Source organism: Arachis duranensis, chromosome 3 (genome assembly GCF_000817695.3).
Source record: "Arachis duranensis cultivar V14167 chromosome 3, aradu.V14167.gnm2.J7QH, whole genome shotgun sequence".
Taxonomy (NCBI): domain Eukaryota; kingdom Viridiplantae; phylum Streptophyta; class Magnoliopsida; order Fabales; family Fabaceae; genus Arachis; species Arachis duranensis.
In genome coordinates, this window is record NC_029774.3 from 6,321,005 (window position 1) to 6,332,707 (window position 11,703).

The 11,703-nt window shown below is 33.7% G+C and overlaps 4 protein-coding genes across 7 annotated transcripts in view; 2 read left to right on the plus strand and 2 right to left on the minus strand.

Annotated features, from left to right (window-relative positions):
- Positions 1-3,483, plus strand: part of LOC107477162 (BTB/POZ domain-containing protein At1g50280) — a 3,913-nt gene extending 430 nt beyond the window's left edge. Inside the window, exons 2-3 of one of the 2 annotated variants that reach the window (XM_016097133.3) lie at positions 29-1,239; positions 2,806-3,483. In XM_016097133.3, the coding sequence (XP_015952619.1) occupies positions 55-1,239; positions 2,806-3,207 (1,587 nt within the window). In that variant the 5' untranslated portion in view covers positions 29-54 and the 3' untranslated portion in view covers positions 3,208-3,483. The remainder of the gene's footprint in view (positions 1-28; positions 1,240-2,805) is intronic. The other variant, XM_016097131.3, reaches the window with a different exon arrangement.
- Positions 3,484-3,679: 196 nt separating this feature from the next.
- LOC107477163 (DNA repair protein XRCC2 homolog) lies at positions 3,680-7,095 on the minus strand. Of its 3 annotated transcripts, XM_016097134.3 has the most exons (10): positions 6,807-7,095; positions 6,462-6,707; positions 6,043-6,110; positions 5,833-5,895; positions 5,417-5,560; positions 4,804-4,873; positions 4,628-4,664; positions 4,448-4,548; positions 4,308-4,360; positions 3,680-4,172 (listed from the first exon to the last, which is right to left on the minus strand). In XM_016097134.3, the coding sequence occupies exons 1-9, from the start codon at positions 7,008-7,010 to the stop codon at positions 4,337-4,339; spliced, it is 957 nt and encodes a 318-aa protein (XP_015952620.1). In that variant the 5' UTR covers positions 7,011-7,095; the 3' UTR covers positions 3,680-4,172; positions 4,308-4,336. The 3 variants fall into 3 exon arrangements, 2 of the variants coding, with proteins under 2 accessions (XP_015952620.1, XP_020993143.1); XR_002371718.2 differs by lacking the exon at positions 3,680-4,172 and having other exon boundaries at positions 4,628-4,711; XM_021137484.2 differs by lacking the exons at positions 3,680-4,172; positions 4,308-4,360; positions 4,448-4,548; ... (1 more) ...; positions 4,804-4,873; positions 5,417-5,560 and having other exon boundaries at positions 5,829-5,895.
- Positions 7,096-8,135: 1,040 nt separating this feature from the next.
- On the plus strand, positions 8,136-10,918 carry LOC107477164 (uncharacterized). Its single transcript, XM_016097136.3, has 6 exons — positions 8,136-8,303; positions 8,881-9,150; positions 9,559-9,693; positions 9,818-9,874; positions 10,337-10,471; positions 10,570-10,918. The coding sequence occupies exons 2-6, from the start codon at positions 8,893-8,895 to the stop codon at positions 10,633-10,635; spliced, it is 651 nt and encodes a 216-aa protein (XP_015952622.1). The 5' UTR covers positions 8,136-8,303; positions 8,881-8,892; the 3' UTR covers positions 10,636-10,918.
- Positions 10,919-11,042: 124 nt separating this feature from the next.
- LOC107477161 (uncharacterized) overlaps positions 11,043-11,703 on the minus strand; it is a 6,102-nt gene continuing 5,441 nt past the window's right edge. Inside the window, exon 12 of the mRNA XM_016097130.3 lies at positions 11,043-11,534. Coding sequence (XP_015952616.1) covers positions 11,405-11,534 — 130 coding nt within the window. The 3' untranslated portion in view covers positions 11,043-11,404. The remainder of the gene's footprint in view (positions 11,535-11,703) is intronic.

The following is an 11,703-nucleotide window of genomic DNA, read 5'->3' on the forward strand; positions in this document are numbered from 1 at the left end:
AGATTTTCAAGAGTGATGATTATTATAGTTCACTTGTTTTTATTGCAGAAGGTTATGTCAAAATACTGTGGAAAGTTGAAGAGAATCTTGAATCATCAAAAGAGATGTAATGTTACGAAGTTGGGGATTAGAATCAATAACTTCCCTGGAGGCCCAGATGGGTTTGAACTTGTTTCAAGGTTCTGTTACAATAACGGCAACATTCCAATCACTGTGGCTAATGTTCCTCTCCTCTATTGCTGTGCCATTTATCTTGGAATGGCAGAAGGGGTTTTCAGCAACAATCTCTTGCAACAAACAGAAACATTTCTTGATAGAATCTCTCAGTGGAAATGGCATGATATAATTGAAAGTCTCATGAATTGTGAGCATGTGTATGCATATGCAGATTGCTATGGCCTCTTAGAAAGGATCATTGTTGGTGGAGTGTTACCAAAGATTAATCAAACTCCAAATTCTTCAGATGTAAGCTTCATCAATTCATGTTCTTCACCATCCTCATATTCTTCCCCAGAAAGCACTTCGGGTAATAAGAGATTCTCTTCCTCATCAAACAAACTGGCTAATACTCCAGAAAAAATCAGGTCAGCTTTGCCAAGCAAAGCATGGTGGTTTGATGATTTGGCAACTTTACCCCCAAAGATCATTGAGAAACTCTTCCAATTTCTTGGTGCATACAAAACTGACAACAACAATTTAGTCCTCACAAGGTTTTTGTTGCATTATCTGAGAAAAGCAACTCAAAAAACCAGAGTTGTCGATTGCAAAAACAGCAGTGAGAGTGAGTATGCCGCTCTTGCAGAAACAGCAGCTTATGGTGTCATTTTTGTTGGAAAGGAAACATTTTCATGCAGAGGGCTATTTTGGGTAATAAGGATTGTATCCGGTTTTGGTTTGAGTAAAGGTTGCAGGACTGAACTTGAAAGATTAATTGGTGGTGTCCTTGAACAAGCTACTTTGGATGATCTTTTGGTATCTGGCCATGATATGGGAGTTTATTATGATGTTAATTTGGTCATAAGATTGGTTAAACTCTTTGTTGATATCAATGGTTCTGATGAAGGAGTTTCATTACAGAAACTGAAAAGGGTTGGTAGGTTAATTGACAAGTATTTGAGGGAGATATCACCTGATCAGAATCTCAAGATCTGTAAGTTTCTTGGAGTAGCAGAATGCTTGCCAGATATTGCAAGGGATAGCTTTGATGGGGTCTATAGAGCCATTGACATCTATCTTGAGGTGAATATCACATACCCTTCTTTTACTGTTCTTATCTGCAGCATCATCTTTTAGCACAAATAATATTGTTTGGGTTAATAAATTTTTCGTTCTTGTAAAATTGTCGATTGATGATTTTTATTACTGTGAAACTTTTTCTTGTGGTTTTGGTCCAAAAGGTTTCCAAATTGAAAGTGGTCCTTGTCATCATTCTACCTGCATATTTACTTTACACCTATGGTTCAAAACATAAGGAACTGTCTTCAAATTGATTTGTATGAGAGATATGGTAGGGACCAATTTTACTTATTTTTTAAAATTGTTTTTACCAAAACCACAGAAAATTTTTTTCATAAAGTCCAAAATCATAAATCACTAATTTTACAAGATAATTTTACAAGATAAAACTTAACCCTGATAACATTCAGGTTTTCAAATCTACTTTGTTTTGTATGGAACCTCTTTTTAACTTAATCTGTGTAGTAAAGAAATTAAGATGAAAAACCTTAAAATTGTCACTTTTACTCACCTTTAGTTCTTTCGTTCAGCCTAATATAATATATATTGCTCAATCTTTGTCATGTGGTTAGTATTATGTGTCAAATGCAATAAATAAATAAATAAATAAGATGGAAACAGGAACTAAAACGGAAAGGGAAAGGAAGCTGCATGTCCAGATTACATACAAAACTATATCCATAAAAAATTCCATGCATTATTAACTTTATGCTTGGATTTATGTATGTAAGAATATAATCTTTTGTTGACATATTCAACATCAAATATGACTTAAAACCCATATTGTATTTTTCTCGTCTTTCTCTAAGTGTATCTCTAGCATTGTCTATAGTGCTTCGGTAGTCAAAATACAAAATTAGATGTTTTATTGTCAGATTTTTCATATTAAGATTTTTTGTAATTTGTATTTTTGTTTTTTCTTTCACCCTTCTGTTATTGTGGTCTAGAAATCTCATCATCCTTCATGTGCTTCGTCATAGAGTAGAGTAATTTGGATGTATTATTAGATAACATGGGGAAAGGGAAACATATATAAATCCAAGGCATGTGCATACTGAATTGTGCCCCTTAGTCTAGGAATTCTCACACCTGCGTGTCTGATACTGCTGTAGAGTTCACATTCAAACAAGTGTTTTAGACTGAGGAAATGAAAACACTTGTCATTCATAGACACATGCTGTCATTGATCTTGATTCTTGAATATTTTGTGAGTAATGTGGACAAATAAAACACAGAGCTGGCCACCCTTAGTATTTGTTTCTATATGCAATTAACATTACCTTTTTTACTTTTTTCTTTGACAGCACATATTATTACTTTAACCTAGCAGCAAAAGTTTGTTGTTCATTAGATTTGTTACTTATACTCACTTTTATCTCATACTTTATAACCTTTTGTAATTATTAAATTTTGTATTTTCCTAATTTACTTCCCACCTTGTTCAATTTTTTTCACAAATATTACCAACACTTAATATAATAAGCTCTCCTCATGCATGTATTTGACAACTAGTATATTACATTATTATTATATAAATTTTTCTAATTTTGGTAGCCAATGAAATTGCAGTCTCATCCTATGATCACATTCGAGGAAAGATCAAGATTGTGTAGATGTCTTAATTACATTAAACTCAGCTTTGAAGCTAGTAAGGATCTGGCCAAGAACCCCAGAATACCTCCAAGGATTGCAATGCAGGCTCTTATTTCTCAGCAATCAAAAATTGCAACACTGGACTATGATGAGACCGAGACTCCAAGAAAGAAGAATCCTTATCAATTAGTTTTGTACAAAGAAGGTAAGAGGAACAGCTTCTCCAAGGAGAAAAAAGACATGACACTAAACATGGATAAAATGCAATGGAAGGTAGTAGAATTGGAAGAATTATGCAAGGAAATGAACTCAAAGATGGTTAACCGGAATGCATTGTTTAATCATGCTCGTGCCAGATCCTCACCAAGATTATGCTGATCATCTTCAACTTGTGTTAGTACTTGAATTGTACAAAGTTTAAATTGTATTTTTATTTTGTATTGGGTAGAATCTCAAATTGATACAAGATATAAGAGACTCCTGCATTGTAGCGGGCTGCATTTATTCTCAACTGGTTTGGTTCGATTTTTGAACCTGAAAAATCAGTATGTGGTTTGGTGTGGTTTTTCTAGTGAACCAAATCATGCCCAGTACTAATTGCAACACTAGAACCTATTGAAATACATAAGTAATATTCGATAAGATTGTACAAAACTAGGACCATAATGGGTATAAAGTTTTTGCTACCTAGTCATTGCAAGTTTGAGGAGTTGCCTTCTGCTTAAGACAATATACAGCTACGTGAATTTAATTGATAGTATTACATTATACCTATTTTCCTTTTTATCCATTCACAAGTACAGGAAGTGATATGCTAGCAAACTTAATATGCATATTATGTTAGAAATAAGTAAGTAAAGAGGATATTGGAGAAAGAAAAGATAGCGGTTATTAGAAAGTTATACTTGTGTCACGAGGCAATACTCTCTTTATATTGCACTATGCACTTCTCAACAGTCAACACCTATATCTTGTTACTTATTTGAGTTAACTAACATTGTTTATCTTCAAATACACAAGTAAATGATTCTGTGCATTTCAACAATTGCAACCAGAAAATCACATGTAAGAACCAAATTTCATCTAAGTTGGCAATTAATTAAACTAGGATGAGTAAAATTGTGATTGTGACCTCTTGGAGCTTTCCAAGTGCTCGATCCCGGAAGCTTTCCTAAATCAGGTTGCAATATGAGATCCTTCTTATAGCACGCAAGAATAACTTAAATTCTGATGCAATGGATCTTCAGAAAGACTTGGATCCTATTTGCTTCATGATGTTGTGACCAATGAAGACAGTTACGTGCCCTTGTATAAAAGCATTGCTGAATCTATATTTACATCAGCTAGCAGCACAATGAACATAAACAAAATTAGAGGAGGAGGAGGAGAGGGGGGGAATAAGCAGACTGATAATAGTAAGTGATAATGATGAGCAATAACTATTTACAAACTTCAGAAGATATTAAAGAATCCCTCACCCACAATTGGCACCGTCCGCAACCATGGTTCATGAATCAACAAAAACACCATTCTACAAGTTCAGCAAAAAGTAAAAAATGAATCTAATAAAAGTCAAATTTGATTAACTTAAATCACAATCTACACACAATGTTCTTACATCCTTCACTATAATCTTGTCTGGAAGTCCAATTCTTGGTAATAACCATTCCAACACATACCATGAGGAGTTTTCAGAATTGCTTATAACAGGTTGATCATCTGAAAAGCAAGAATATGCTGAAGTCATGGCTAATGGATAAAAAAAATTAGATATTAACAACGGGAATGGAGCCCAAACCTGAACGGCGTAGAAGTATTCTATGTGTAACAAAAGACTGCAAGAACGTAAGGGGCGCCATAAAATTAGAAATATTAATAGTGACTGTAAAAAAAAAAGGTACAAGACATGAGCAACATTAGGAGCCAACATCAACCACTTCATAATATACATGATGTACCAGTAACAATCTTTACCTGCCAGACTGAAGGCATGTACTCACGATACTGAGTATGTTGTGGGCTTCTTGTTACATTTCTTGAACACCTTTTCAAGAAGTACAGTAATATTAAAATTAGAACAGAAACTACGGCTTCTCAGTAATGAATTTGCCAAGCAACACAGTAAAAACGTTTAATACAGAAATGGAGACCAATTGGGTATCATTTAATTGTCCTACCTTAAGAATGTGCTGAAAAACAAGAAAGAGATAAATAAGGAAACAGAAATAAAAAGGCCTGAAGGTTGCATTGCACCATAGTTCGGACTTCATACATTTATTTATACTAGAAAAAAGTGTATATAATAGGGTGATTGTGGATCAATTTCTTCTTAGTCTACCCCTATTTAAATCCTCTTACTAATCACCATTGAAAAGGGTCAGTACTTCTTTAGCTCATGACTTTCATAAATAATTTAACACGATCGATTCTCTTGACATAGTGGAAGAATTTTTATTGAAAGCAACCGTTTTCAAAAATACTTTTCTCTCTAGACACAATTACATACAATATTTCCAATTAGTCCTATACGGATAATGAAAGAAACGAGCTTTAATTTCTCTAACCACCATGGATTGATGGAACTCACCCGTTGACCTCCTCTGAAGCCGTAGAGTATGTATTTCCAAAAATAACCGACTTTGTGGCTATAACTAACATAGGATGCACCTGAAGTAGTTTTTTAATATCTTGAACTACAGCTTCTGATACACTCTGTAAGAAAAGCTTTTTCCTGCATCACAAATAACATCTTCAAGTTAAACTTTGCATATACCTGAATCATGGATACTATTAAGAGAAACTCTTGCAATTATCAACTTTCCCTTGCTTTCTGTCTATGTTTTTACCCTTCATTCAAAAAATATATATAGAAAAAAGAAAACAAGCAAGCCACAGAATGATCATCTAAGAATTCTAAATATAAATTGAACTTCAGAGGATTCTAAAGCTTGGGAAAAAAAAAGAGGCATGCATCAAACAAGGGTGGTGATGGGTATTAGTTACCTATTATGTTCTTTTAGAGACAAGAACATTGATGCCCGATCTACCCAATGAAAAGCTCCAATGCTGTCAAATACAGTTTGGGCACTCAAACTTTAGTTATCAAATCAAAATGTAGTTTCTTCATAATAATGAGTTAATGATGCCATTTCAAGTAACATTGATTAATTTGATAAATTTTGTTTTTTAAAGAAAAAGCAGCAAGAAACCAACCTGTCAATCAGTAGCAGTTGCACACTAACCCCATGATCTTTCTCCCTTTTTAAGCGATAATGTAAACTCTGTTGGTCAAGAGATGCATAAGCAGGTATTAAAAATAATAAACAATGTTACAAGGTAGTGTGCTCTCTCTCTCCCCCATAAATTTTTTTGTGCTGTTTGTGTAGAAATTAATCTTATATCTTCATCACAATGACTTTAAGTATTTCACACAAATCCAATTAGGCTTTATAACTACTTGGACTAATATCAAATATTCTCTCATGCCAACAAAAGTAACTACCTTTCTCCCTCCGCTACTTGAATCATCATAAAACGGAATTGAACCTAAGTGGATCTTCACACCCTCAATGCATCAAGATTAAGCTAATTGAAGTAACTTTAGAGTAAGAGTGGGTATAGGATGAACTTACCTTGAGAGTCTGAAGGAATTCGAAGCTGTTGGAACACCGGGCATACAAGAAGCGTTGCATGCACAAATCATACAGCGTCTTATCACAATCCCCAATCGCATTACCTTCCATAATCCGATGAGTGAGCATTTGCGAGAAGCGCGAGATATCGAAGCGACAATCGAGGTCAAGAAAGAGCACGGAATGGTCAAAACCACCGTAGCGAACCCGGTTCCACTCTTTCGGAAGTACACAATTTATAGCAACCTGAGATTTTTCAGTTATTGCAAATCAAATTGAGATGAAATAGAAAAGAATTTTTGTGTGTGTTGGTGTTACGGTTGAAGAAGTTGTTCAGGTAGGTACTTGAATGAGAATTTGTGTTTTGGCGGAGGGTGAGGGACCGAAGATCTCGATGACGTTGCCGAGGCGGAGCGGAACCCTGTGCAGCGGCGGAACGAGGAGGGTGGATCGGAGGGCGGAGATCCTACGTAGCATATAGTGAGCGGTTTCATCGCCGTCGATCCAACCTTTAACTCCTCTTTTCTCATTATCCTCCTTCTTGTTCATATGCTATCAATTAATCAATGTTATGAATTATGATTTTGGTTTTCAACCTTTTCTTTTTCTCTATTCTCAATTCAGTTCTGTTCTGATAAACGATAATCATCCTCAGCTGTCGACGGATTCTGCACCGGACTGCTTCCCGCGCAAACTAACCATTGGGCCTAAAGAGATAAATGTTTATTGGGCTCGGCTCTCCTTTTTGGTCAAGTTGGGTTCGTATAAGTGTGAAAGTAATAAATAATTTGAGATAATCGAGTAGTGAATTCATTTGTCTATTTAAATAAGTGTCTACAGTTCAATAGATTAATCTTTGATGTGGCTAGCTTGAAAATACCTTAGGGCACCAAAAGAAAAGTATGAAAGGTATGTTTTTGGCAATTTATTTACTTTATTCTTTGGATTTAAAATTTAGCTGAAATCAAATAATAAATAGAAATTTTTATAAAGTAGGAAGTAGATGCTGTTAAGTGTTTTTTTTGTGACTTATTTTTTTTGGTGATTGATGCTGTTTTGGTGATTGATGCTGTAAAGTATTTAATCTAATTTTTTATTATTTTTTTATTTAATTTTAATCTCACTTATAGAATTAAAAGTGAGATATCACATTTTATTCTTTCAAGTATTTTTTTTATTGGAGAGGATCTATTTTCTATAACCTATAAAATATTATATGTGTGGTATATGTAAATTTATAATGTTATAATATTTAAGATTGGAATATATATAAAGGTTATATACTTATATTTTATGCAATATTAGAAATGTGATTACGTGAGAGGGCTTTATTCTCCCTTCTTTATTTTAACGTGGAGGAATTTTTTTATTATTTTCATGTTAAAATGAAAATGGCTGATGATATAAATATTATAGTTAAAATTTTGATTTAATTCTTAATATTTTTTATATTATAATTTTAAATAAATTTATTAATTTATAAAATTTATACTAAATATAATAATTTTACTATTTAAATCTTATGACAATTATATATTTTACTTCCTTAATGAACCATAGAAGAAAGACAACACGTGAGGCTCTTATTTGCCTTAAAATTCTCACTTCGTAACAATCTCTATTGTCCACAATTAATTCATTTAATTAGTTACTTCCTTTCTCCCACCTCTTCTTACTTGTTTTCTTTCTCCACGCACCACCCTCTATTTCTTGATAATATTAGCAAATCAATAATAATATTATAATAATATTACTTTACTAAAATTGCACCCTTCAACCGTCATTTAAGAGAAAACACAAGTTCCATAAACCATTTTTGTACCTGAATTTCATTTGTACCAGGTTTGCTGTCTTTGCTATAGTAAACCTTTAACATAGTTTCATGTCTTTAGATTCTGTGTTTTACTCTTTTGTCTCTTTTTGCCATAAGCATGTTTGCATGATGATTACTTGATGAGACTTTTAGCTCATTTTTTGGTTTTGATGATTAATTTTTGCACAAATTATATCTGTTATTTCTCTTGTTTGTTGTTTTGGTAAAGTAGAATCAGGTCAATTATTCAAACCTTTGATATAGGAATACCTTTTTGATATACTTACCTGATGCAAGTAGGATGGTTCGTTAATTGTCTCTATATTATCTTATTCATGGTATTTAGTTCATACATTATGTAATGATTTCAAGTACTTTGATAACCAACTTAGGTTGGTCAAATGGTTAGCTAACTCGTCTGCTTAAGCAAGTTCGTGTTTTATTCTCGCCTTGTGTATGCAAATCTCAGAAGTGCTCAAATCCGCGGCATATTAGTGTTAGGCCTGCCGAAGTAGCTTTATAATTGTTTTCCTTAAAGAAAGTCCGGAGTTTGAGTCTTGTGAATGAGAAGATTAAATTCGGTGCTGAGATAGCTTTATTCTGCAGTGACGTGGCACGATGAACATTATGTCGACCAACCAGTGTGGTTGGCCTCTGAGAGTTCACCATGATCATCACACTGATAAAGGAGGTATTATTAAGGCTCCGTTTTTAGGATCCAGAGGATTGGACTTTGTTAATGCTGCTCATAAATGTCATCATCATGGTGCAAGGAAATGTAGGCCAATTTCTTGCAGTGCAGTGAGTGACAATGTGGATCCTTACGACTCAGATGACATTCAAAAGAACAAATCTCAGAAGGGTGAAACTGGAGGAGTATGTTCACTTCCCAATTTCCCTTATTTTCATGTAATTCATTGCATTGCAATTGAATCATTTGTTTTTATTGTTTCTGACCAACACTTTTATCCATTAGTCCAATTCCTTTAGTCTAACAATCTAACAATAGACATTTAGCTTACACTTTTAAACATTACTGGCTAACTGTTGGCCGAAAACAATAAATTCTACTGGCTCTCCAACATTTCTCGTAAGCTTATTAGGTGATATTATACACGACACTCCTTTGTTTGTCATGCATATTTTTTTTAGTTTTCTTTAAAGGATTAATTTTATCTTTGCATTAATTCGTATTCCTACTTTTAATGATTAATATGTTGATTATTAACTTTCTTTTGCTATGCATATATCCGAATCTGATATGTTTTGTGAAATATGCTTCAGGTGAATAGTGAAATGCTTAGAGAGAGTCTTGAGAAAATAGTTGGTACTGATGATTCCACGTTTAGTGGATTTGACCTGGCTACACTCATTAGGAAAAAATATGGCAGGTCTTATGATGTTCAGCTAATAAAGAAGGTAAGCTTTTGACAAAGTGCAATTTAAGTGTGAGATTAAAACTTGATATCAGTATGATGTTTATTTCTTTTGTTCTTTGGTTATATTTCCTTTCCTTATTTTGTTGTTACATGATTTGTAATAGGAATTCATGGGAAGAAATCTGCTTGCTTTGAATGTCATGTGGAAGTACATGGAACAGGTAATGCAAAAGCATTTCTGTGCTACATCTTATGGTTTCATACCCTAGGCTACATGATTGTACATTCTTTTCCTTTTCCATTGAAATCTGCAATATATTATGAACAAAAAATGAATGGAAAGTACTGGACAAACAGCATTTGAATAAGTACTTTGAATTGCTAAGGCATTGTTTGTATACAAGGAGATTACACTTGAGAATAATGAGATTCTTATCCTTGTATGACGGCTCATCCGTCCATGCTCCTTACTAAGTACTTTATACGCTTTGTTAATTAAACAAATCTTAGCTCTCCATTTATTATATTTTATATCAATGGTTCAGATTCATAATTTAAGATTTAAGATTTAAAATTTAGGGTTTAGAATTCAAAGTTTAGGAGCGCTACACTCCTTATTTTCTCCGGAGCGCATTAGCATTTACCTATACGACTTAACGACTTTTTTTTCATTTTTACTATAGAGATCATTTCCATTGACCGAAGAAGAGTATATTTTGAGGCTTGATGATGTGGCAAACACATTAAAATGTTGGGGAGCTGTCTCACATATCCGGAACAGCCTACAAAATTCTAAAGAACGGCCTCGGATAGGGAAGGTAAAATTATGCTACTCCCATCATATGTTGCTAACTTACTATTGACTCAAATATAAGTTGAACTATTACAAGAATGTTCTTATTTTTATATACTGCAGGCCGTAAGCATTTTCATTGATATGGATGAGTCTGGTGCTCGTTCAAACGAGTGGATATACAAATAGATTGCATTGATGAATTGAAATTCATCTTAATTCAGTCACTGAATTCCATTCCATAACGTGACAAGGGAGGAACCCATACTCAGCAGCATCACTTTTGTTGAACTTTATTGAATTCAGTGAATTGTCATCTTAACAAAATCTACAGCCTCTATAAAGTTTCTGTTGGCACCAGGTCTTGGCACCTATAATTTTTGTTCTTCCCTTAAGTTCACAATATTGATGTAAAGTGTGTTAATATAAGGAAGCATCCAGGTTATAGTAAATTTCTCTTTTATCTGGAAAAGATACCATGTACTTGCGCGCATACTAATTCCATGCAATTGCAAGCATTTATATAATGATTAATCCAAGAAAACATGAGTAGGATGAAACTTGCCTGTAGGGATGTAATAATTCATAATAATAACTATGAAAGCAACAAACTCTAATCCATTTCAGTAATTGCCAACTACAATGTACATGCTATGTAATAATCCATCTTTGCCTGCGTTCTTTACAATAAATATGACATGACCTAGCATTACCATCTACACAAATAACCTCTCCTTGATACATTCAAAAGTTACACAAACCTCTATCACATACTCGCTGTAAGGAGCCGGTATTCTTTACAATCAAAGATCAAGACTGAAAAAAGTTAATTTCTTTTCTTTTATCTCTCTCCTGGGCAGAGAGAAAAGTTAATTCTTTACTATGAAGGGATAAAGATCCAGTAGTTTCCATTTTTCTTTTAGTCAAAAATTGAAAGAAAACCCAGAATAGGTATATTCTAGGAGCTGCTATTTTGAATTGGCTGTGTAGGACACTGGTCCTCTAAAGCTGGTGAGTTTAAGAGCTTCCTAAGGGAACGGTACTGCAAGCGGACATTCTCTCCAGTTTCAATAATCTTGAGCAAATACCTGTACAAAAAGGATATTCAACTTCAAATTAGATTTTCATCAAATCTGATTCAACATACATAGTTGTATTAGAATGAATGTGCAACAAAAAGGATGGGAAATATTTTTACAAATTAAGCATGTAAAAGTTTGAAAGCATTAAAAAACAAGTATCAACTGGCAAACCCTA